The following is a 27,538-nucleotide window of genomic DNA, read 5'->3' as shown; positions in this document are numbered from 1 at the left end:
ATTAACCAATCAGAATGTAATATATATTGTCTAGTCCCAATATTAACCAGTCAGAATGTAATATATATTGTCTAGTCCCAACATTAACCAGTCAGAATGTAATATATATTGTCTAGTCCCAACATTAACCAGTCAGAATGTAATATATATTGTCTAGTCCCAACATTAACCAGTCAGAATGTAATATATATTGTCTAGTCCCAACATTAACCAATCAGAATGTAATATATATTGTCTAGTCCCAACATTAACCAGTCAGAATGTAATATCTATTGTCTAGTCCCAACATTAACCAATCAGAATGTAATATCTATTGTCTAGTCCCAACATTAACCAATCAGAATGTAATATCTATTGTCTACTCCCAACATTAACCAGTCAGAATGTAATATCTAATATCTATTGTCTAGTCCCAACATTAACCAATCAGAATGTAATATATATTGTCTAGTCCCAACATTAACCAGTCAGAATGTCATATCTATTGTCTAGTCCCAACATTAACCAATCAGAATGTCATATCTATTGTCTAGTCATATTTATTAACAAGAACATGAGTGTTCATATGATTCTTAGAATTTCTTTACATTGTTACATTAGCTGAAATGTTCAGTGGTCGTTGGGTATACACTTTACAGTTAGAAATATGTTGAAACTGTATCCATCCTTAATTATAAACTATTTCATAGTGCACCATGGCTTTTTCTGCCCACAGGTTAAACACCTGTTAGGTTTATGCTATACTATGGTGTTGAGTCACTGGACTTTGGCCAGATATGATTGTATTCAAAGATCAACTGTATCTAGAACATAGATACTGAGCACTCGTCATCGGGAAGGACATTTCTCATTGACTTGACATGTTCTGGTTGTGAATTCAGGCTACACGGTAAGAATTCTGCCAGAGATTATTGTAAATGTAGGGAAATGAAATTATTGTAGGGAAATGTGTATGGTGTTATTTTAGTGCATGACAAACACTCAGACCTTAACAGTCTATTTCACCTGGGACAGGTACAGTTCAGTCATACAAAATGGCAGTACTCGCTCATGGACGAGTCCAATTCAAAAACATATTGTTCATATATTTCTACATCATGGTTATTTTACAATTTGTTCATCTCTATATATTGTCGTTTTTTTTAAATGACAATAAGCTCCCGCTTCGTGTTATTTAGTATGAAACCATTGACCATACTTTTCTTAACAGTGTTATTATTAGGCTGATGCTACATCATTTTAGTCCCCTACAATTCCTTAATAGCATAACGTGACCTGTTGAACAAAGCAACACAATAGAAGGAGATGGATGGTTTAAAGACACCGTGATGAGTTATTATTAGCTCCAGTAAGACCAGAGGGCTATCCTACGAAGCACTCGATCTACTCAGGGGTTTTCTAAAGCTAATCATCTTCACGTTGATTCCGGTTCAGGTTAGTTAAACTCATCCGCACTACAAACGGTGCATATTGCTCGTCCGCCTGCGGCTAACCAACTCTAGCAGGCTTGTAAACTACAAACCACAAGGCGGATACAACTTCCACTCGGTTCAACTCGTTACATTCCACCCAGAGGAAGTCTTGTGTAGTTTATATCCACTAGGGGGATATTTCTGCAACATCTTTCTAGTTGTAGCCAAAGGATTTTCAACAGTTTCAACATTAGCGAAGCTAACAGCACAGTCACATTGGCTAGAAAGCAACATGACATTGTTAATAATATTGCGGCAGTGGAAACGGAAGTCGAGCTAGAATAACCAAGACCAGCCCGGGTTGACTTCAGAGTGCCAGGCTGTAGATATTGCTGCTTTTTCCCCTTCTCGGATTCGAACCGAGGTACGTTACAACAGGTTTTGCTCTTGGTCCACGACATTTCTGTTGAGAAAAGACCATACCACAAATGGACTATGCTACAAATGGACCATACTACACACGATTTAGACCGGATATAGAACAGCTGGACCATTGCACACGCGTTAGACCGGATATATAATTCCCAGATTTTGCCCAACCCAGAAACGAGAGAACGCACCCATCCTGCGTTAGAAGTTCAGAACAAGTATAGAAATGACTCTCGTTAAAAAAAATTTGTTGTTAAACTTAACAATAAGGATTTATATCAACCTAATCGAGGTGTAGATTACATCACGGACGACAGTGTTCGAACTTGAAAAACGAATGCGTGGGATTTATATAAATGCAACTCTGCACATCCAATGACAATGCCGGCGATAGGTATAACATGTGGAGACGCTTGTTGATTTGACAGCTACAAAGCAGCTACACCTCTGACACCGCCTAAACACCGAGGTTACCGCGGATCCAATTCAATGGAGGAATGGAGAAGAGGTGATAATTAGCAGTCATGACTACATGTACACGTGATTTAAATCACCAGACTATTTGGATGTGTCAGTTTAGTAAATGTTTGATTTCTAAGAGAACGTTATGAATAATAGAGAATAATTCTCATTCAATACTGAGCTGTCACTGTGTTAACCACTATGCTGGATCTCTGTTTAGGGGTCAGTGCTCTAAAATGAGTCTCTCAGGGGAACTTGACACGGAAGCTAACAGGTGAGATGAACATTTTTACCTCCATATCTGAACTACGAGTAAATGAGACCTCATGTTTGATACTGTGTGACTACAAACATCCCTGGGCCAAAATCACTGGCACCACCACTACTACTGCTACTACTACAACAACCACTACTGCTACTACTACAACAACCACTACTGCTACTACTACAACAACCACTACTGCTACTACTACAACAACCACTACTACTACTACCGCTACTACTGCTACTACTACTACTACTACTACTACTAATACAACCACTACTAGTACTACCACTACCACTACTACTACCACTACTACTACTACTTCTACTGCTACTACTACTACTTCTACTGCTACTACTACAACCACCACTACTACTACTACTACTACTACAACTACTACTACTACTACAACCACTACTGCTACTACTACTACAACCACTATTACTGCTACTACAACCACTACTACTGCTACTACAACCACTACTACTTCTACTACTACTACTTCTACTGCTACTACTACTACTTCTACTGCTACTACTACTACTTCTACTGCTACTACTACAACCACCACTACTACTACTACTACTACTACTACTACTACTACTACAACCACCACTACTACTACTACTACTACAACTATTACTACTACTACAACCACTACTACTGCTACTACTACTACTATGTCCTGATTCACATACAGTATGACTACAAACATTACTGAACTTTCTGAACTATTACAATCAAACTTTCAACTTCACAGTACTGTGTGTGTGTGTGTGTGTGTGTGTGTGTGTGTACAGAATATAGCAGGGTGTAAACAGTACAATGAAATGCTTCCTCTCAACTGTGATCAATAATACTAATAATATTGGAACAATAAGTCAGTAAGGAGGTAAAAACAAACACTGTGGATAAATAGACAGTCAAACACTGTGGATAGACAGTCAAACACTGTGGATAAATAGACAGTCAAACACTGTGGATAGACAGTCAAACACTGTGGATAAATAGACAGTCAAACACTGTGGATAAATAGACAGTCCAACACTGTGGATAAATAGACAGTCAAACACTGTGGATAAATAGACAGTCCAACACTGTGGATAAATAGACAGTCCAACACTGTGGATGAATAGACAGTCCAACACTGTGGACGAATAGACAGTCCAACACTGTGGACGAATAGACAGTCAAACACTGTGGACGAATAGACAGTCAAACACTGTGGACGAATAGACAGTCAAACACTGTGGACGAATAGACAGTCAAACACTGTGGATGAATAGACAGTCAAACACTGTGGATAAATAGACAGTCAAACACTGTGGATGAATAGACAGTCAAACACTGTGGATGAATAGACAGTCAAACACTGTGGATGAATAGACAGTCAAACACTGTGGATGAATAGACAGTCAAACACTGTGGATGAATAGACAGTCAAACACTGTGGATGAATAGACAGTCAAACACTGTGTGGATGAATAGACAGTCAAACACTGTGTGGATGAATAGACAGTCAAACACTGTGTGGATGAATAGACAGTCAAACACTGTGTGGATAAATAGACAGTCAAACACTGTGTGGATAAATAGACAGTCAAACACTGTGTGGATAAATAGACAGTCAAACACTGTGTGGATAAATAGACAGTCAAACACTGTGTGGATAAATAGACAGTCAAACACTGTGTGGATAAATAGACAGTCAAACACTGTGTGGATAAATAGACAGTCAAACACTGTGTGGATAAATAGACAGTCAAACACTGTGTGGATAAATAGACAGTCAAACACTGTGTGGATAAATAGACAGTCAAACACTGTGTGGATAAATAGACAGTCAAACACTGTGTGGATAAATAGACAGTCAAACACTGTGTGGACAAATAGACGGTCAAACACTGTGTCGACAAATAGACGGTCAAACACTGTGTCGACAAATAGACGGTCAAACACTGTGTCGACAAATAGACGGTCAAACACTGTGGATGAATAGACGGTCAAACACTGTGGATAAATGGACAGTCAAATAGTAATAAAGCACGAAGATGTGTAGAATGATATACAGAGTACTATAAAATACACTATGTAGAATGATATACAGAGTACTATGAAATACACTATGTAGAATGATATACAGAGTACTATGAAATACACTATGTAGAATGATATACAGAGTACTATGAAATACACTATGTAGAAAGATATACAGAGTACTATGAAATACACTATGTAGAAAGATATACAGAGTACTATGAAATACACTGTAGAAAGATATACAGAGTACTATGAAATACACTATGTAGAATGATATACAGAGTACTATGAAATACACTATGTAGAATGATATACAGAGTACTATGAAATACACTATGTAGAATGATATACAGAGTACTATGAAATATACTATGTAGAATGATATACAGAGTACTATGAAATACACTATGTAGAAAGATATACAGAGTACTATGAAATACACTATGTAGAATGTGCCGGCTGTGTTCAGGTGATAAAGTGGATAGTCTGAGCAGAGAGAGAGAAGTACGAATAACACAGCAGTGGTGTGTGTGTGTGTGTGTGTGTGTGTGTGTGTGGAGTTATGTCCTATATTTTCTCTGTTTCCGCACAAGTAGCAGTATTAACATCTACGTGTGTGTGTGTGTGTGTGTGTGTGTGTGTGTGTGTGTGTGTGTGTGTAGTGGATGGTCTCCTCTGTCAGAGGATCAGTCCAGGTGTGCAGTGTGTGAGCAGGTGCTGACAGATCCGGTCTCTATCACCTGTGGACACAGGTTCTGCAGACGGTGCATCACCAGACACTGGGAGCAGCCTGCTCCGTCAGGACACTATGGCTGTCCTCGGTGTAGAAAGAGGTTCAGGACACGTCCAGTTCTACTGCAACGGGCTGAACCCAACGATGAAGCGAGAGGCTCTGAAAACAGTAAGACTTTTGCTCATTAAGCTCATGTTTCATTGGACCAAACCATGTACACTGACTGGACAAAATATTGGGCTTTTGCAAGGTGTTGAAAGCGTTCAGCAGGGATGCTGGTCCATGTTGACTCCACAAGGTGTAGAAAGCGTTCCACGGGGATGCTGGTTCCATGTTGACTCTACAAGGTGTAGAAAGCGTTCCACAGGGATGCTGGTCCCATGTTGACTCTACAAGGTGTAGAAAGCGTTCCACAGGGATGCTGGTCCCATGTTGACTCTACAAGGTGTAGAAAGCGTTCAGCAGGGATGCTGGTCCCATGTTGACTCTACAAGGTGTAGAAAGCGTTCCACAGGGATGCTGGTCCCATGTTGACTCTACAAGGTGTAGAAAGCGTTCCACGGGGATGCTGGTCCCATGTTGACTCTACAAGGTGTAGAAAGCGTAAAATACTTCTTTAACTTGTCTTCTCCTCTTCATCTACACTGATTTTTAAAGTGGATTTAACAGGTGACATCAATAAGGGATCATAGCTTTCACCTGGATTCACCTGGTACCTGTACACTCGGCCCTTTGTATTTTCAAATGTTAGATCTTCTAGTCTTCCAGCATGTGGCAAGGCGAGATACACAGGAATTACAAGTGAATGTGGCAAGGCGAGATACACGGGAATACAAGTGAATGTGGCAAGGCGAGATACACGGGAATACAAGTGAATGTGGCAAGGCGAGATACACAGGAATTACAAGTGAATGTGGCAAGGCGAGATACACAGGAATACAAGTGAATGTGGCAAGGCGAGATACACAGGAATTACAAGTGAATGTGGCAAGGCGAGATACATAGGAATATACAAGTGAATGTGGCAAGGCGAGATACACAGGAATACAAGTGAATGTGGCAAGGCGAGATACACAGGAATACAAGTGAATGTGGCAAGGCGAGATACACAGGAATACAAGTGAATGTGGCAAGGCGAGATACACAGGAATTACAAGTGAATGTGGCAAGGCGAGATACACAGGAATACAAGTGAATGTGGCAAGGCGAGATACACAGGAATACAAGTGAATGTGGCAAGGCGAGATACACAGGAATACAAGTGAATGTGGCAAGGCGAGATACACAGGAATACAAGTGAATGTGGCAAGGCGAGATACACAGGAATACAAGTGAATGTGGCAAGGCGAGATACACAGGAATACAAGTGAATGTGGCAAGGCGAGATACACAGGAATACAAGTGAATGTGGCAAGGCGAGATACACAGGAATACAAGTGAATGTGGCAAGGCGAGATACACAGGAATACAAGTGAATGTGGCAAGGCGAGATACACAGGAATTACAAGTGAATGTGGCAAGGCGAGATACACAGGAATTACAAGTGAATGTGGCAAGGCGAGATACACAGGAATTACAAGTGAATGTGGCAAGGCGAGATACACATGAAAATTCTCAACTAATTCTATTCTTCTCTTTCAGCGGATGTCAGCCTGCAGAGAGCTATAGTAAACCATAAAGACAGTCTGAAGAGGAGGTATGAATGTGTGATAGAAGGCCTGGTAAAAGCAGGGAGTCAAACCTCCCTCAACAGGATTTACACAGAGCTGTACATCACAGAGGGAGAGAGTGAAGGGGTTAACGATGAACATGAGATGTGGCAGCTAGAGACGGCATGCAGGACACCGACCTCGCGTGACACGGCAATCCACTGCAATGACCTCTTTAAACCCTTAGCTGGCCAGGAGAGAAGCATCAGAACTGTGCTGACGAAGGGCATCGCTGGCATCGGAAAAACAGTCTCTGTGCAGACGTTCATCCTCGACTGGGCTGAAGGGAAGGCAAACCAAGATGTGGAGATCATATTTGTGCTTCCTTTCCGGGAGCTGAACTTGATCAAAGATCTCCAGTACAGTCTTCTGAGACTTCTCCATGACTTCCACCCAGAACTAGATATAGTCAATGCAGAGAAACTCGCTGCCTGTAAAGCTATGTTCATCTTGGATGGGTTGGATGAAAGCAGAATTCCATTGGATTTTCAGTGCAACAAAATGATGTCTGATGTCACACAGACATCGTCTGTAGATGTTCTGCTGACAAACCTCATCAAGGGGAATCTGCTTCCCTCGGCTCTCCTCTGGATAACCTCCCGACCAGCAGCAACCAATCAGATCCCCTCTGAGTGTGTCGACCAGGTGACAGAGGTACGAGGGTTCAACGACCAACAGAAGGAGGAGTACTTCAGGAAAAGATTCCGTGATGATGAGGACCTGGCCAACAGAATCATCTCCCACATAAAGACATCAAGGAGCCTCCACGTCATGTGTCACATGCCAGTTTTCTGTTGGATTTCTGCAACCGTCCTTGAACACATGTCGAGGACAGATGAGAGACGAGAGATGCCCAAGACTCTGACTGAGACGTTCACACACTTCGTGCTCCTTCACACCAGCCCGAAGAACCAGAAGTGTCATGGAAAAGACGAAATGGATCAACAGGAGCTCCTGGAGTCTGATAAGGAAGCTCTTCTGAAGTTGGGGAAGCTGGCGTTTGAACATCTGGAGAAGGGAAATCTCGTGTTCTATGAAGAAGACCTGAAAGAGTGTGGCATTGATATCAAAGAAGCCTCGGTGTACTCGGGCGTGTGCACACAAGTCTTTAAAGAAGAGTCTGTGTTGTTTCAGAGAGTGGTGTACTGCTTTGTTCATCTGAGCGTTCAGGAGTTTCTCTCCGCTGTCTACGTGTACCATTGTTACACAACCAAGAACATGGATGAACTGAAGCCTTTCCTCCAGGCGACTAGAGTCACGTCTGAAGAGAGAACCTTACATGAGCTGCTGAAGAGTACCGCGAATAAAGCCTTGGAGAGTAAGACTGGACATCTGGACCTTGTCGTCCGCTTCCTTCATGGCATGTCACTGGCGTCCAATCAGAAACTCCTACGAGGTCTGGTGACACAGACAGAAAGCAGTCCAGAGAGCGTCAAGAAAACGATCCGATCCCTGAAGATGATGCAGAATGCCGACATGTCCCCCGAGAGGTGCATCAATCTCTTCCACTGTCTGATAGAGATGAAAACCCATTCAGTACAGCAGGAAATCGAGAAATACACGAGGTCAGAGAAAAGATCCAAAAACCTGCCTCTTACGTACTGTTCAGCGTTGGCCTACATGCTGCAGATATCAGACGAGGTTCTGGAGGCGTTTGACCTGAAGAAATACAAGACCTCGCAGGAGGGTCGTAGGAGACTGCTTCCAGCTGTGAGAGTCTGCAGGAAGGCTCTGTAAGTATTCTGGGAAATATCACTCACATCACACTATCCTGGTAAGTATAGCAGTATCTTTCACTGGCTGACTAGATTTTCTTTTCAAATAATAAACAAAAGCTTCTTTTTTTTTTAAATAGAAATTGATCATAAAAAGTATTGAGTCGTGTATTAATGGTGCACACCTGTACTTATGACAGGTGATCGTGTACATGTTACTGTTACTGTAGATACTCAAATATAGCTGGATCCCTGTCCAGAAAGGTATAGGGTATAATTGTACAGGTGTCCACAATTAACTTAGTAACAGAGTTCCATATTACTAAACAGTAACTCCAAACAGGGTCACAAAACATCTCACATGAATTATTCTGTAAGTAAAACAGGACGCGCCTGACACAGGACGCGCGCCTGACAGAGGACGCGCGCCTGACACAGGACGCGCGCCTGATACAGGACCAGCCATAGTATAATTAAGAACTGGTGCCAACTGTTTGACAACTGGCAACCCTTAAAGGGCCGGCGCACAATTTTACTATAGCGCCATACTGGTATTATCAACTTCACTATGACATTCAAAAGTAACACAGGTTTACACTAGCAGGGAAAGCTAAACTTACACTAACATTTAATACAACCTTTCTCTCATGTATCCGCTCTGTATTTGCAGACTTGCTGACTGTCAACTCATAGAAGCATCGTGTGAACTGTTGCTCTCTGCTCTCAGCTCAAACCCCTCAAACCTGAGAGAGCTGGACATGAGTAACAATGACCTGAACGATTCAGGAGTGAAGCTGCTCTCTGCTGGACTGGGGAATCCCCACTGTAAACTGGAGACTCTGAAGTCAGTACCCCACTTCTTGTTCAGTGATCCACAGTTTGAGAAAACTGTTTTTATAAGATGTAGAATGGTATCAAAATCAATTTTCCATCTTTATCAGTGATGAGAGGATATGGGTGTCTCATGTTAGAATGGGGGGGGGGCGTCTAAAATGGGTCTCTAACAGGTGTACTGTACATGATTGGACATTTTTGTTCAACTAAAAGGTAGAGGACAAAAACAGCCAATTTTGATTGATTTCATATGGAATTACCCTGCAGGCTATTTTGATTGATTTCATATGGAATGACCCTGCAGGCTATATTGATTGATTTTCATATGGAATGACCCTGCAGGCTATATTGATTAATTTTCATATGGAATGACCCTGCAGGCTATATTGATTGATTTTCATATGGAATGACCCTGCAGGCTATATTGATTGATTTTCATATGGAATGACCCTGCAGGCTATATTGATTGATTTTCATATGGAATGACCCTGCAGGCTATATTGATTGATTTTCATATGGAATGACCCTGCAGGCTATCAGGCTGTGGAGTTACAGAAGAAGGCTGTGCTGCCCTGGTCTCAGCTCTGAGGTCAAACCCCAACCACCTGAGAGAGCTGGACCTGAGTGACAATCATCTAGGAGACTCAATGGTGCAACATGTCTCTCCTGGATTAGAAGATTCATTCTGGAGACTGGAGATCCTAAGGTCAGTAATACGGTTGGATTGTTTGTTTTGAGTAATCCAACAGGTTTTATCTTCAGAGTTTGTAATTTACCATCAACTGCTGTGAAACTCAGAGGAAATGTATTGCCTCTGTATCTGCAGTCTCTCTGGCTGTAAACTCACGGAAGCATCTTGTGAAGTGTTGGCCTCGGCTCTCAGTTCCTCCTCACACCTGAGAGAGCTGGATCTGAGTAACAATGACCTGCTGGATTCAGGAGTGAAGCTGCTCTTTGCTGGACGGGGGGATTCACCATGTAAACTGGAGATTCTGAGGTCAGTTTTCCTCTGTATTTAGGTGATAACAGTTCCCCACATCTGTTTGTTAACAAACTCGGCATTAAACTCAATATATCCAACACCTCACTGTCTCTTGACTGACACTTATGAAGCTGGTCCTTTTTAAACTTGGACATTTTTGACAAATATTGTAATTGTTGTTCAATCTAGTTTGGTAAAACGTGAGTCCGAAAACTATGAATAGTTTTAACTTTATAAAGGCATGTTGATTTGTTGACTTGACGTGTCTTCACATTTACAAGCAACATACAAACATCTCCAATCCAAAGTTAAATCTAGAATTGGCTTCAAACATACCCTTGTAAAACTGACCATCCTACCAATCCTCGACTTTGGCGATGTAATTTACAAAATAGCCTCCAATACCCTACTCAACAAATTGGATGCAGTCTATCACAGTGCAATCCGTTTTGTCACCAAAGCCCCATATACTACCCACCATTGCGACCTGTACGCTCTCGTTGGCTGGCCCTCGCTTCATACTCGTCGCCAAACCCACTGGCTCCATGTCATCTACAAGACCCTGCTAGGTAAAGTCCCCCCTTATCTCAGCTCGCTGGTCACCATAGCATCTCCCACCTGTAGCACACGCTCCAGCAGGTATATCTCTCTAGTCACCCCCAAAACCAATTCTTTCTTTGGCCGCCTCTCCTTCCAGTTCTCTGCTGCCAATGACTGGAACGAACTACAAAGATCTCTGAAACTGGAAACACTTATCTCCCTCACTAGCTTTAAGCACCAACTGTCATAGCAGCTCACAGATTACTGCACCTGTACATAGCCCACCTATAATTTAGCCCTATCAACTACCTCTTTTCCAACTGTATTTAATTTATTTATTTATTTTGCTCCTTTGCACCCCATTATTTTTATTTCTACTTTGCACATTCTTCCATTGCAAAACTACCATTCCAGTGTTTTACTTGCTATATTGTATTTACCTTGCCACCAAGGCCTTTTTTGCCTCCCTTCTCACCTCATTTGCTCACATTGTATATAGACTTGTTTATACGTTATTATTGACTGTATGTTTGTTTTACTCCATGTGTAACTCTGTGTTGTTGTATCTGTCGAACTGCTTTGCTTTATCTTGGCCAGGTCGCAATTGTAAATGAGAACTTGTTCTCAACTTGCCTACCTGGTTAAATAAAGGTAAAATAAAAAAAAATTAAAAAAAAAATACGAGGTAGCAAGCAGCTAAGTGAGGATCCATAGAAATCACATTTAAAAAAGGTTCCCACAGGACCTCATTAGCATATGACAGGGTGTAGGACCAAACTCTGTCTGCACATGACCCCAAATGGACACTAGAAAATGCAGTGTACCTCACTTGAAAACAATGATATTCCCTAGGTAACACTGCATTCATATTCCCTAGATAACACTGCAGTCATATTCCCTAGGTAACACTGCAGTCATATTCCCTAGGCAACACTGCAGTCATATTCCCTAGGCAACACTGCAGTCATATTCCCTAGGTAACACTGCAGTCATATTCCCTAGGCAACACTGCATTCATATTCCCTAGGTAACACTGCAGTCATATTCCCTAGGTAACACTGCAGTCATATTCCCTAGGCAACACTGCAGTCATATTCCCTAGGCAACACTGCAGTCATATTCCCTAGGCAACACTGCAGTCATATTCCCTAGGCAACACTGCATTCATATTCCCTAGGTAACACTGCAGTCATATTCCCTAGGTAACACTGCATTCATATTCCCTAGGTAACACTGCAGTCATATTCCCTAGGTAACACTGCAGTCATATTCCCTAGGCAACACTGCAGTCATATTCCCTAGGTAACACTGCAGTCATATTCCCTAGGTAACACTGCAGTCATATTCCCTAGGTAACACTGCAGTCATATTCCCTAGGTAACACTGCAGTCATATTCCCTAGGTAACACTGCAGTCATATTCCCTAGGTAACACTGCAGTCATATTCCCTAGGTAACACTGCAGTCATATTCCCTAGGTAACACTGCAGTCATATTCCCTAGGTAACACTGCAGTCATATTCCCTAGGTAACACTGCAGTCATATTCCCTAGGTAACACTGCAGTCATATTCCCTAGGCAACACTGCAGTCATATTCCCTAGGCAACACTGCAGTCATATTCCCTAGGTAACACTGCAGTCATATTCCCTAGGCAACACTGCAGTCATATTCCCTAGGTAACACTGCAGTCATATTCCCTAGGTAACACTGCAGTCATATTCCCTAGGTAACACTGCAGTCATATTCCCTAGGTAACACTGCAGTCATATTCCCTAGGTAACACTGCAGTCATATTCCCTAGGTAACACTGCAGTCATATTCCCTAGGTAACACTGCAGTCATATTCCCTAGGTAACACTGCAGTCATATTCCCTAGGTAACACTGCAGTCATATTCCCTAGGCAACACTGCAGTCATATTCCCTAGGCAACACTGCAGTCATATTCCCTAGGTAACACTGCAGTCATATTCCCTAGGCAACACTGCAGTCATATTCCCTAGGTAACACTGCAGTCATATTCCCTAGGTAACACTGCAGTCATATTCCCTAGGTAACACTGCATTCATATTCCCTTGGTAACACTGCAGTCATATTCCCTAGGTAACACTGCAGTCATATTCCCTAGGCAACACTGCATTCATATTCCCTTGGTAACACTGCAGTCATATTCCCTAGGTAACACTGCAGTCATATTCCCTAGGCAACACTGCATTCATATTCCCTTGGTAACACTGCAGTCATATTCCCTAGGCAACACTGCAGTCATATTCCCTAGGCAACACTGCAGTCATATTCCCTAGGTAACACTGCAGTCATATTCCCTAGGCAACACTGCATTCATATTCCCTAGGCAACACTGCAGTCATATTCCCTAGGCAACAACACTGCAGTCATATTCCCTAGGCAACACTGCATTCATATTCCCTAGGCAACACTGCAGTCATATTCCCTAGGTAACACTGCAGTCATATTCCCTAGGTAACACTGCAGTCATATTCCCTAGGCAACACTGCATTCATATTCCCTTGGTAACACTGCAGTCATATTCCCTAGGTAACACTGCAGTCATATTCCCTAGGTAACACTGCATTCATATTCCCTAGGTAACACTGCATTCATATTCCCTAGGTAACACTGCAGTCATATTCCCTAGGTAACACTGCAGTCATATTCCCTAGGTAACACTGCAGTCATATTCCCTAGGTAACACTGCAGTCATATTCCCTAGGTAACACTGCAGTCATATTCCCTAGGCAACACTGCAGTCATATTCCCTAGGCAACACTGCAGTCATATTCCCTAGGCAACACTGCAGTCATATTCCCTAGGCAACACTGCAGTCATATTCCCTAGGCAACACTGCATTCATATTCCCTAGGTAACACTGCAGTCATATTCCCTAGGCAACAACACCGCATTCATATTCCCTAGGTAACACTGCAGTCATATTCCCTAGGTAACACTGCAGTCATATTCCCTAGGTAGCACTGCAGTCATATTCCCTAGGCAACAACACTGCATTCATATTCCCTAGGTAACACTGCAGTCATATTCCCTAGGTAACACTGCAGTCATATTCCCTAGGTAGCACTGCAGTCATATTCCCTAAGCAACACTGCAGTCATATTCCCTAGACAACACTGCAGTCATATTCCCTTGGTAACACTGCAGTCATATTCCCTAGACAACACTGCTTTCATATTCCCTAGGTAACACTGCAGTCATATTCCCTAGGTAACACTGCAGTCATATTCCCTAGGTAACACTGCAGTCATATTCCCTTGGTAACACTGCAGTCATATTCCCTAGACAACACTGCTTTCATATTCCCTAGGTAACACTGCAGTCATATTCCCTAGGTAACACTGCATTCATATTCCCTAGGCAACACTGCAGTCATATTCCCTAGGTAACACTGCAGTCATATTCCCTAGGCAACACTGCAGTCATATTCCCTAGGCAACACTGCAGTCATATTCCCTAGGCAACACTGCAGTCATATTCCCTAGGCAACACTGCAGTCATATTCCCTAGGCAACACTGCAGTCATATTCCCTTGGCAACACTGCAGTCATATTCCCTAGGTAACACTGCAGTCATATTCCCTAGGTAACACTGCATTCATATTCCCTAGGCAACACTGCATTCATATTCCCTAGGCAACACTGCAGTCATATTCCCTAGGCAACACTGCAGTCATATTCCCTAGGTAACACTGCAGTCATATTCCCTAGGCAACACTGCAGTCATATTCCCTAGGCAACACTGCAGTCATATTCCCTAGGTAACACTGCATTCATATTCCCTAGGTAACACTGCATTCATATTCCCTAGGTAACACTGCAGTCATATTCCCTAGGTAACACTGCATTCATATTCCCTAGGTAACACTGCATTCATATTCCCTAGGTAACACTGCATTCATATTCCCTAGGTAACACTGCAGTCATATTCCCTAGGCAACACTGCAGTCATATTCCCTAGGCAACACTGCAGTCATATTCCCTAGGCAACACTGCAGTCATATTCCCTAGGTAACACTGCAGTCATATTCCCTAGGTAACACTGCAGTCATATTCCCTAGGTAACACTGCAGTCATATTCCCTAGGTAACACTGCAGTCATATTCCCTAGGTAACACTGCATTCATATTCCCTAGGCAACACTGCATTCATATTCCCTAGGCAACACTGCATTCATATTCCCTAGGCAACACTGCAGTCATATTCCCTAGGCAACACTGCAGTCATATTCCCTAGGTAACACTGCATTCATATTCCCTAGGCAACACTGCAGTCATATTCCCTAGGCAACACTGCAGTCATATTCCCTAGGTAACACTGCAGTCATATTCCCTAGGTAACACTGCAGTCATATTCCCCAGGTAACACTGCAGTCATATTCCCTAGACAACACTGCAGTCATATTCCCTAGGTAACACTGCAGTCATATTCCCTAGGTAACACTGCAGTCATATTCCCCAGGTAACACTGCAGTCATATTCCCTAGGCAACACTGCAGTCATATTCCCTAGGTAACACTGCAGTCATATTCCCTAGGTAACACTGCAGTCATATTCCCCAGGTAACACTGCAGTCATATTCCCCAGGTAACACTGCAGTCATATTCCCTAGGTAACACTGCAGTCATATTCCCTAGGCAACACTGCATTCATATTCCCTAGGTAACACTGCATTCATATTCCCTAGGTAACACTGCAGTCATATTCCCCAGGTAACACTGCAGTCATATTCCCTAGGTAACACTGCAGTCATATTCCCTAGGTAACTTTGCATTCATATTCCCTAGGCAACACTGCAGTCATATTCCCTAGGCAACACTGCAGTCATATTCCCCAGGTAACACTGCAGTCATATTCCCTAGGCAACACTGCATTCATATTCCCTAGGTAACACTGTATTCATATTCCCTAGGTAACACTGCAGTCATATTCACTCAAGTCGATGTTCCTCAAGCGATCCCAACACATACAGATGTGCTGTCTTAATTTGACCAACTTCTCACCGCAAATGTTTTTCCCTACAGAAAAAGGAAATTATTATGTGGATTATAATTAATGGATGTTTTTGTAGGGCTTGATACTTTTTAAAATCTTCGTTAGGGCAAATCAAGTCTGACGTTTTTAAAGTGGAAGATACAAACTTTAAAAGCCTTTTTAAAACCTTGAATTCATTACAAGTTTCCATTTCCTGCCGTGCGGGAACATTCTCTACGACGACGGAGTGATCAGGACATCTGTAATAACGACATGAAAGACATTCTACAAAGTGTAAAAGGCTCGTTTGCCGGTTGAATGACTTTGTTTTCAGTAATCCAACAGGTTTTATCTTCAGAGTTTGTAATTTACCATCAACTGCTGTGAAACTCAGAGGAAACCTCATGTATTGCCTCTGTATCTGCAGTCTCTCTGGCTGTAAACTCACGGAAGCATCTTGTGAAGTGTTGGCCTCGGCTCTCAGTTCCTCCTCACACCTGAGAGAGCTGGATCTGAGTAACAATGACCTGCTGGATTCAGGAGTGAAGCTGCTCTTTGCTGGACGGGGGGATTCACCATGTAAACTGGAGACTCTGAGGTCAGTTTTCCTCTGTATTTAGGTGATAACAGTTCCCCACATCTGTTTGTTAATGAACAAACTCAGATATAAATCTGACTGTGTCTTGACTGACACTTATGGAGCTGTTACTTTTTAAACTCTATTTTTGATTTCATTTTACAAGCAACGCTGTGATAATTTCATATCAAATATTGTAATTGTTGTGCCGATCTAGTTTGTCTACATGTGAGTCCAATAACTATGAATGGTGTAGCTTGACGAAGGCCACGTTGACTTGACCTGTCTTCACATTACGAGCAACAAAAGGAGAGCAACACATTAACGATGACATGACAGCGCCGTGATTGGCAGGGAGGTTTTTAGAAACTCTCTTTTGTTATTGGTCCTATTAACCAATTTTCCCCGCATGGTGATGTCACAATGGAAAGCCCAAACTCCCGCCCATGCCAACACATTAACGATGACATGACAGCGCCGTGATTGGCAGGGAGGTTTTTAGAAACTCTCTTTTGTTATTGGTCCTATTAACCAATTTTCCCCGCATGGTGATGTCACAATGGAAAGCCCAAACTCCCGCCCATGCCAACACATTAACGATGACATGACGGCGCCGTGATTGGCAGAGAGGTTTTTAGAAACTCTCTTTTGTTATTGGTCCTATTAACCAATTTTCCCCGCATGGTGATGTCACAATGGAAAGCCCAAACTCCCGCCCATGCCAACACATTAACGATGACATGACAGCGCCGTGATTGGCAGGGAGGTTTTTAGAAACTCTCTTTTGTTATTGGTCCTATTAACCAATTTTCCCCGCATGGTGATGTCACAATGGAAAGCCCAAACTCCCGCCCATGCCAACACATTAACGATGACATGACGGCGCCGTGATTGGCAGAGAGGTTTTTAGAAACTCTCTTTTGTTATTGGTCCTATTAACCAATTTTTACCCGCATGGTGATGTCACAATGGAAAGCCCAAACTCCCGCCCATGCCAACACATTAACGATGACATGACGGCGCCGTGATTGGCAGAGAGGTTTTTAGAAACTCTCTTTTGTTATTGGTCCTATTAACCAATTTTTACCCGCATGGTGATGTCACAATGGAAAGCCCAAACTCCCGCCCATGCCAACACATTAACGATGACATGACGGCGCCGTGATTGGCAGAGAGGTTTTTAGAAACTCTCTTTTGTTATTGGTCCTATTAACCAATTTTTACCCGCATGGTGATGTCACAATGGAAAGCCCAAACTCCCGCCCATGCCAACCTGCTGATCAGAAGGGTTCAGTTGTACATTGTATTTTCAACCAACCAACCAATCAGGAAATAACACGGATCACGTTTTTTTTCTCCACAGTTTTACACTCTTAGTTTAAATCGGCTGTTGTACGATGTGATATCAAACACCTCTGTTGTACAATATGATCTGAAACACAGAATTGTGACTGCGCTCGGTCTTTAAGTTTAGGTCCTGAAAGCCATGAGGGCATTGTGACACTCACAGGTTGAATTCTAGAACCATCTGAAGAGAACGAACATTCAGTTTTAAACATGACACATTTTATCAGGGGGACCCCATCCCCCGACCCCCAAGTTTGGGAACCACTGGCATATGGCCAATCAGATGCCGTATTGAAGTTTGGGAGCCACTGGCATATGGCCAATCAGATGCCATATTGAAGTTTGGGAACCACTGGCATATGGCCAATCAGATGCCGTATTGAAGTTTGGGAGCCACTGGCATATGGCCAATCAGATGCCGTATTGAAGTTTGGGAGCCACTGGCATATGGCCAATCAGATGGCGTATTGAAGTTTGGGAGCCACTGGCATATGGCCAATCAGATGCCGTATTGAAGTTTGGGAACCACTGGCATATGGCCAATCAGATGCCGTATTGAAGTTTGGGAGCCACTGGCATATGGCCAAACATCAAAACAACATCTGATTGGCCATAGGCCAGTGCTTCCCAATCAGATGCTGTATTGCAGATATTATGCAAATAACACCACAGTAATGCTATTATGAATATATGTACACATGGATACAACAGCCAGTCTATGTTCACCACCATAGAATAGCTGTGTGTTTTTAGAATCATGTTAAAACTCTCTGCAGGTTGTCATTCTGTGAAGTCACAGATGAAGGCTGTGCTTCTCTGGCCTCAGCTCTGAAGTCAAACCCTTCACACCTGCGAGAGCTGGATCTGAGCTACAATCACCTAGGAGACTCGGGAGTCAGACTGCTCTCTGCTGGACTGGAGGATCCACACTGCAGACTGGAGAAACTCAAGTACGTAGAGGGTTTATGTCAGTCCATGTTGAGTGACATACTGTAAGACATGTTTCTGACCTATCAGGTTAGTTATGCTAATTTATGTGTACTGTAAGACATGTTTCTGACCTATCAGGTTAGTTATGTCTTACAGTACACATAAATTAGCATAACTAACCTGATAGGTCAGAAACATGTCTTACACTACACATAAATTAGCATAACTAACCTGATAGCTCAGAAACATGTCTTACAGTATACATAAATTAGCATAACTAACCTGATAGGTCAGAAACACGTCTTACGGTACATGATAATTACATGTTTCTGACCTATCAGGTTAGTTATGCTAATGTATGCGTACTGTACGACATGTTTCTGACCTATCAGGTTAGTTATGATAATTACATGCACTGTAAGACATGTTTCTTGACCTATCAGGTTAGTTATGATAATTACATGTACAGTAAGACATGATTCTGACCTATCAGGTTAGTTATGCTAATGTATGCGTACTGTACGACATGTTTCTGACCTATCAGGTTAGTTATGATAATTACATGCACTGTAAGACATGTTTCTTGACCTATCAGGTTAGTTATGATAATTACATGTACAGTAAGACATGATTCTGACCTATCAGGTTAGTTATGATAATTACATGTACTGTAAGCCAAACATACTTACCACGACCTGGACGGTGTGATGTGGTGACCTTGTGTGGACGTTGCCTGTCTGTTCTTCTTACCCCCTACAGTGTGGAACATGGAGGACAGTACACAATAAAACATGGGCTTAGAAAATGTGAGTGTTGACTGCTGTGAAGAAACAATCCTGTTAGTCTTATTTCAAGTTGACTCGAAGAAAGAGCGTTTGTGTGTGTGTGTGTGGTTACACTAACAGGACCTCGCTCTGTTGGGATTATTGATTGGGGTGATGATCATACAGTATAACACATGATCATTCAACAAATCTGACTGGACCTTTTCCCTTGGCTCGTTAATACCTAGAAGCATTATCATTCTGATGGGGCTCTTTAATATCTAGAAACATTATCATTCTGATGGGGCTCTTTAATATCTAGAAACATTATCATTCTGATGGGGCTCTTTAATACCTAGAAACATTATCATTCTGATGGGGCTCTTTAATATCTAGAAACATTATCATTCTGATGGGGCTCTTTAATACCTAGAAACATTATCATTCTGATGGGGCGCTTTAATACCTAGAAGCATTATCATTCTGATGGGGCTCTTTAATATCTAGAAACATTATCATTCTGATGGGGCTCTTTAATATCTAGAAACATTATCATTCTGATGGGGCTCTTTAATATCTAGAAACATTATCATTCTGATGGGGCTCTTTAATACCTAGAAACATTATCATTCTGATGGGGCTCTTTAATACCTAGAAACATTATCATTCTGATGGGGCTCTTTAATACCTAGAAACATTATCATTTTGATGGGGCTCTTACTTAGAAACATTATCATTCTGATGGGGCTCTTTAATATCTAGAAACATTATCATTCTGATGGGGCTCTTTAATACCTAGAAACATTATCATTCTGATGGGGCTCTTTAATACCTAGAAGCATTATCATTCTGATGGGGCTCTTTAATATCTAGAAACATTATCATTCTGATGGGGCTCTTTAATATCTAGAAACATTATCATTCTGATGGGGCTCTTTAATATCTAGAAACATTATCATTCTGATGGGGCTCTTTAATATCTAGAAACATTATCATTCTGATGGGGCTCTTTAATACCTAGAAACATTATCATTCTGATGGGGCTCTTTAATACCTAGAAACATTATCATTCTGATGGGGCTCTTTAATACCTAGAAACATTATCATTTTGATGGGGCTCTTACTTAGAAACATTATCATTCTGATGGGGCTCTTTAACACCTAGAAACATTATCATTCTGATGGGGCTCTTTTAATACCTAGAAACATTATCATTCTGATGGGGCTCTTTAATACCTAGAAACATTATCATTTTGATGGGGCTCTTACTTAGAAACATTATCATTCTGATGGGGCTCTTTAACACCTAGAAACATTATCATTCTGATGGGGCTCTTTTAATACCTAGAAACATTATCATTCTGATGGGGCTCTTTAATACTTAGAAACAGTATCATTCTGGTGGGGCTCTTTAACACCTAGAAACATTATCATTCTGATGGGGCTCTTTAATACCTAGAAACATTATCATTCTGATGGGGCTCTTTAATACCTAGAAACATTATCATTCTGATGGGGCTCTTTAATACCTAGAAACATTATCATTCTGATGGGGCTCTTTAATACCTAGAAACATTATCATTCTGATGGGGCTCTTTAATACCTAGAAACATTATCATTCTGATGGGGCTCTTTAACACCTAGAAGCATTATCATTCTTATGGGGCTCTTTTAATACCTAGAAACATTATCATTCTGATGGGGCTCTTTAATACTTAGAAACATTATCATTCTGGTGGGGCTCTTTAACACCTAGAAACATTATCATTCTGATGGGGCTCTTTAATACCTAGAAACATTATCATTCTGATGGGGCTCTTACTTACAAACATTATCATTCTGATGGGGCTCTTTAATACCTAGAAACATTATCATTCTGATGGGGCTCTTTAATATCTAGAAACATTATCATTCTGATGGGGCTCTTTAACACCTAGAAGCATTATCATTCTGATGGGGCTCTTTAATACCTAGAAACATTATCATTCTGATGGGGCTCTTTAATACCTAGAAACACTATCATTCTGATGGGGCTCTTTAATACCTAGAAACATTATCATTCTGATGGGGCTCTTTAATACCTAGAAACATTATCATTCTGATGGGGCTCTTTAATACCTAGAAACATTATCATTCTGATGGGGCTCTTTAATACCTAGAAACATTATCATTCTGATGGGGCTCTTTAACACCTAGAAACATTATCATTCTGATGGGGCTCTTTAATACCTAGAAACATTATCATTGTGATGGGGCTCTTTAACACCTAGAAACATAATCATTCTGATGGGGCTCTTTAATACCTAGACACATTATCATTCTGATGGGGCTCTTTAATACCTAGAAACATTATCATTCTGATGGGGCTCTTTAATACCTAGAAACATTATCATTCTGATGGGGCTCTTTAATACCTAGACACATTACCATTCTGATGGGGCTCTTTAATACCTAGAAACATTATCATTGTGATATGATGTTGATTTGTAATTTGTGTCCTGGTCTCCCCCATCAGATGGCTGTGTGCTCTCACTGGACCCGAACACAGCAAGCAGAAACCTCTCTCTGTCTGAGGAGAACAGAACGGTGACATGGAGGACAGAGGAGCAGCCGTATCCGGATCACCCGGAGAGATTTCAGGATTTCGACCAGGTGCTGTGTACAGAGGGTCTGTCTGGGCGCTGTTACTGGGAGGTAGAGTGGAGTGGGAGAGGAGCTCATATCGGTGTGACATATAAAGGAATCAATCGGTCAGGAAGGGGTGATGACAGTGGGCTTGGACCTAGTGACAAAGCCTGGTGTCTGGTCTGTTGTGATGACCGTTACATGGCCTGGATCAATAGTAAGCTCACTACCATACCTTCCCCCTCCTCCCCCCCGTCCAACAGAGTAGGACTGTATCTGGACTGGCCAGCCGGCACGATGTCTTTCTACAAGGTCTGTTCTGATACACTGACTCACCTGCACACATTCTACACCACATTTACCGAGCCCCTCTACCCAGGGCTGTTTGTTTGGTGTCACTCCTCAGTGTCCCTGTGTCAGGTGGTGGCCCCTGTGTCAAAAACACAACGTGATGTTTCCCTCTAATCGCGGTCCTGTTCGGTAGTAAGGAGACGCCGTGTAATCACAGCACCCGGGCCTTATTGCTTAATTAGAAAACGGCTCCCTGGGAAATCTGCGATTTGACTGGTTTAAATGGCGTGTTAAGTCATTGATAATTCCCCTATTCCCACACATCATTTAGATGTAGTATCAGTTGTAAAATAGATAGTTAGTATTGATTCTAGGTGGTCATATTGGCCATTCAATCCTGTCTTGGCCATATTACCACAAACCCCCTAAAGGTGCCTTATTGCTATTATAAACGGGTTACTAATGTAATTAGAGCTGTAAAAATACATGTTTTTGTCATACCCGGTCTGATATATCACGGTTGTCAGCCAATCAGCATTCAGGGCTCCAACCACCCAGTTTATAATGTCTGATATATCACGGCTGTCAGCCAATCAGCATTCAGGGCTCCAACCACCCAGTTTATAATGTCTGATATATCACGGCTGTCAGCCAATCAGCATTCAGGGCTCCAACCACCCAGTTTATAATGTCTGATATATCACGGCTGTCAGCCAATCAGCATTCAGGGCTCCAACCACCCGGTTTATAATGTCTGATATATCACGGCTGTCAGCCAATCAGCATTCAGGGCTCCAACCACCCGGTTTATAATGTCTGATATATCACGGCTGTCAGCCAATCAGCATTCAGGGCTCCAACCACCCGGTTTATAATGTCTGATATATAACAGCTGTCAGCCAATCAGCATTCAGGGCTCCAACCACCCGGTTTATAATGTCTGATATATCACGGCTGTCAGCCAATCAGCATTCAGGGCTCCAACCACCCGGTTTATAATGTCTGATATATCACGGCTGTCAGCCAATCAGCATTCAGGGCTCCAACCACCCGGTTTATAATGTCTGATATATAACAGCTGTCAGCCAATCAGCATTCAGGGCTCCAACCACCCGGTTTATAATGTCTGATATATCACGGCTGTCAGCCAATAAGCATTCAGGGCTCCAACCACCCGGTTTATAATGTCTGATATATCACGGCTGTCAGCCAATCAGCATTCAGGGCTCCAACCACCCAGTTTATAATGTCTGATATATCACGGCTGTCAGCCAATCAAAATGACACGTCACAGATTTGACCTGTGTGAAATGAAGACGATGGAATAAAGAGTTTGAATTGTTTTAAATGGTATTTGAATAAATGCAATAAAACTGAAGTTTGGCCAAAGTTTCTTCACTTTTGTTCCTGTAATTACAAATGAAATGTAGATATAATAATATATCACAGGTTGTTTATGGACTAGCCCGTTACACAAAGGTATAATGTTAGATGGGGAGGCAGCGTAGCCTAGTGGTTAGAGGCAGGTAGTCTAGTGGTTAGAGGCAGCGTAGCCTAGCGGTTAGAGGCAGGGTAGCCTAGTGGTTAGAGGCAGGGTAGCCTAGTGGTTAGAGGCAGGGTAGCCTAGTGGTTAGAGGCAGGGTAGCCTAGTGGTTAGAGGCAGGGTAGCCTAGTGGTTAGAGGCAGGGTAGCCTAGTGGTTAGAGGCAGGGTAGCCTAGTGGTTAGAGGCAGGGTAGCCTAGTGGTTAGAGGCAGGGTAGCCGAGTGGTTAGAGGCAGGGTAGTCTAGTGGTTAGAGGCAGGGTAGCCTAGCGGTTAGAGGCAGGGTGGCCTAGCGGTTAGAGGCAGGGTGGCCTAGCGGTTAGAGGCAGGGTAGCCTAGCGGTTAGAGGCAGGGTAGCCTAGCGGTTAGAGGCAGGGTAGCCTAGCGGTTAGAGGAAGGGTAGCCTAGCGGTTAGAGGCAGGGTGGCCTAGCGGTTAGAGGCAGGGTAGTCTAGCGGTTAGAGGCAGGGTAGCCTAGTGGTTAGAGGCAGGGTAGCCTAGTGGTTAGAGGCAGGGTAGCCTAGTGGTTAGAGGAAGGGTAGCCTAGTGATTAGAGGCAGGGTAGCCTAGTGGTTAGAGGCAGGGTAGCCTAGTGGTTAGAGGCAGGGTAGCCTAGTGGTTAGAGGCAGGGTAGCCTAGTGGTTAGAGGCAGGGTAGTCTAGTGGTTAGAGGCAGGGAGCCTAGTGGTTAGAGACAGGTAGCCTAGTGGTTAGAGGCAGGTAGCCTAGTGGTTAGAGGCAGGGTAGCCTAGTGGTTAGAGGCAGGGTAGTCTAGTGGTTAGAGGCAGGGAGCCTAGTGGTTAGAGACAGGTAGCCTAGTGGTTAGAGGCAGGTAGCCTAGTGACATGTTAAGGATTTTTAAGCCTTGAGACAACTGAAACCATGGATTGTGTACCATTCAAAGGGTGAATGGGGAAAGACGACATATTTAAACGGAGTATGGTAGTAGGTGCCAGGAATGATCCACCCCCCCAAAAGGACATCCAGCCAACTTGACAACTGTGTGAAGCATTGGAATGATCATGTTGCACAGGGATGCCGGCCCGTGGTCCGACACCTCGTGGAGTCCACGTCACGACAAACTGAGGCTGTTCTGAAGGCAAAAAAGGGTTTGCAACTCAATAATAGGAAGATGTTCCTAATGTTCTGTTCAGCGGATATCCCTCGGGCCAGGAATTATTTTCTGATGTTTATCATTTCGTTTTTTTAGTGGTAAATAAGGAATAACTGCAATGTGGACCAATTCAAATGTTACCAAGGGGAGTTGAATATAACGTCTCTATGCAAGTTATTTACCTTGCTTGAACCAGGTGTATGTGTTGGTGGATGGATGATGATTCTGAAAAATGTAATTGCACCTTTTTACCAGCAGGGGGAGGCAGAAAACATCAGCGCCTATTGGAGTAGAGGAGACACCTTCTTCAGGGAGAACTAGACAGTTACTGATTCTGCAATGATTTAAGAAGTGATGACGTTGCCATAAATACATGTCTTTAATATGAGATAACAAATCCGGGGATTCCTCAGCACTAGTAGAACAGGACACATTTAATACTTCTCACAGCCAACACAAAGATCACTGTGAAGGGGAAAGCCATGACAACCCAGACTAAGATCACTGTGGAGGGGAATGCCATGACAACCCAGACTAAGATCACTGTGAAGGGGAAAGCCATGACAACCCAGACTAAGATCACTGTGGAGGGGAAAGCCATGACAACCCAGACTAAGATCACTGTGGAGGGGAAAGCCATTATAGCTAGAAGTACTAGATTGGAGGCTTGTCAGGTGGGGGAAGGTTTAGTACTAGATTGGAGGCTTGTCAGGTGGGGGAAGGTTTAGTACTAGATTGGAGGCTTGTCAGGTGGGGGAAGGTTTAGTACTAGATTGGAGGCTTGTCAGGTAGGGGAAGGTTTAGTACTAGATTGGAGGCTTGTCAGGTAGGGGAAGGTTTAGTACTAGATTGGAGGCTCGTCAGGTGGCAGGTTTAGTACTAGATTGGAGGCTTGTCAGGTGGAGGAAGGTTTAGTACTAGATTGGAGGCTTGTCAGGTAGGGGAAGGTTTAGTACTAGATTGGAGGCTTGTCAGGTGGGGAAAGGTTTAGTACTAGATTGGAGGCTTGTCAGGTGGCAGAAGGTTTAGTACTAGATTGGAGGCTTGTCAGGTGGGGGAAGGTTTAGTACTAGATTGGAGGCTTGTCAGGTGGGGGAAGGTTTAGTACTAGATTGGAGGCTTGTCAGGTAGGGGAAGGTTTAGTACTAGATTGGAGGCTTGTCAGGTAGGGGAAGGTTTAGTACTAGATTGGAGGCTTGTCAGGTGGGGGAAGGTTTAGTACTAGATTGGAGGCTTGTCAGGTGGGGGAAGGTTTAGTACTAGATTGGAGGCTTGTCAGGTAGGGGAAGGTTTAGTACTAGATTGGAGGCTTGTCAGGTGGCAGAAGGTTTAGTACTAGATTGGAGGCTTGTCAGGTGGAGGAAGGTTTAGTACTAGATTGGAGGCTTGTCGGGTAGGGGAAGGTTTAGTACTAGATTAGAGGCTTGTCAGGTGGAGGAAGGTTTACTACTAGATTGGAGGCTTGTCAGGTAGGGGAAGGTTTAGTACTAGATTGGAGGCTTGTCAGGTGGGGGAAGGTTTAGTACTAGATTGGAGGCTTGTCAGGTGGCAGAAGGTTTAGTACTAGATTGGAGGCTTGTCAGGTAGGGGAAGGTTTAGTACTAGATTGGAGGCTTGTCAGGTGGAGGAAGGTTTACTACTAGATTGGCGGCTTGTCAGGTGGAGGAAGGTTTAGTACTAGATTGGAGGCTTGTCAGGTGGAGGAAGGTTTAGTACTAGATTGGAGGCTTGTCAGGTGGCAGAAGGTTTAGTACTAGATTGGAGGCTTGTCAGGTAGGGGAAGGTTTAGTACTAGATTGGAGGCTTGTCAGGTGGCAGAAGGTTTAGTACTAGATTGGAGGCTTGTCAGGTGGAGGAAGGTTTAGTACTAGATTGGAGGCTTGTCAAGTGGCAGAAGGTTTAGTACTAGATTGGAGGCTTGTCAGGTAGGGGAAGGTTTAGTACTAGATTGGAGGCTTGTCAAGTGGCAGAAGGTTTAGTACTAGATTGGAGGCTTGTCAGGTAGGGGAAGGTTTACTACTAGATTGGAGGCTTGTCAGGTAGGGGAAGGTTTAGTACTAGATTGGAGGCTTGTCAGGTAGGGGAAGGTTTAGTACTAGATTGGAGGCTTGGCAGGTAGGGGAAGGTTTAGTACTAGATTGGAGGCTTGTCAGGTGGCAGCAGGTTTAGTACTAGATTGGAGGCTTGTCAGGTGGGGGAAGGTTTAGTACTAGATTGGAGGCTTGTCAGGTA

At 42.9% G+C, this 27,538-nt stretch overlaps 1 protein-coding gene across 3 annotated transcripts; it reads left to right on the top strand.

Annotated features, from left to right (window-relative positions):
* Window positions 1-1,617: 1,617 nt before the first annotated feature.
* LOC139379611 (NLR family CARD domain-containing protein 3-like) lies at window positions 1,618-24,032 on the top strand. Of its 3 annotated transcripts, XR_011628396.1 has the most exons (13): window positions 1,707-1,836; window positions 2,270-2,349; window positions 2,524-2,577; window positions 5,271-5,509; window positions 6,983-8,783; window positions 9,436-9,609; window positions 10,132-10,305; window positions 10,426-10,596; window positions 16,547-16,717; window positions 18,820-18,993; window positions 19,733-19,779; window positions 22,253-23,196; window positions 23,630-24,032. XR_011628396.1 is itself a non-coding variant. In XM_071122407.1 (11 exons), the coding sequence occupies exons 1-11, from the start codon at window positions 2,339-2,341 to the stop codon at window positions 22,825-22,827; spliced, it is 3,591 nt and encodes a 1,196-aa protein (XP_070978508.1). In that variant the 3' UTR covers window positions 22,828-24,032. The 3 variants fall into 3 exon arrangements, 2 of the variants coding, with proteins under 2 accessions (XP_070978509.1, XP_070978508.1); XM_071122407.1 differs by lacking the exon at window positions 1,707-1,836 and having other exon boundaries at window positions 2,339-2,349; window positions 22,253-24,032; XM_071122408.1 differs by lacking the exons at window positions 2,270-2,349; window positions 16,547-16,717 and having other exon boundaries at window positions 1,618-1,836; window positions 22,253-24,032.
* Window positions 24,033-27,538: the final 3,506 nt, after the last annotated feature.

This window comes from Oncorhynchus clarkii, chromosome 21, assembly GCF_045791955.1.
Source record: "Oncorhynchus clarkii lewisi isolate Uvic-CL-2024 chromosome 21, UVic_Ocla_1.0, whole genome shotgun sequence".
NCBI lineage: Eukaryota > Metazoa > Chordata > Actinopteri > Salmoniformes > Salmonidae > Oncorhynchus > Oncorhynchus clarkii.
Note: the sequence above shows the minus strand (reverse complement) of the source record. Positions and strands in the feature narration are given on the sequence as shown.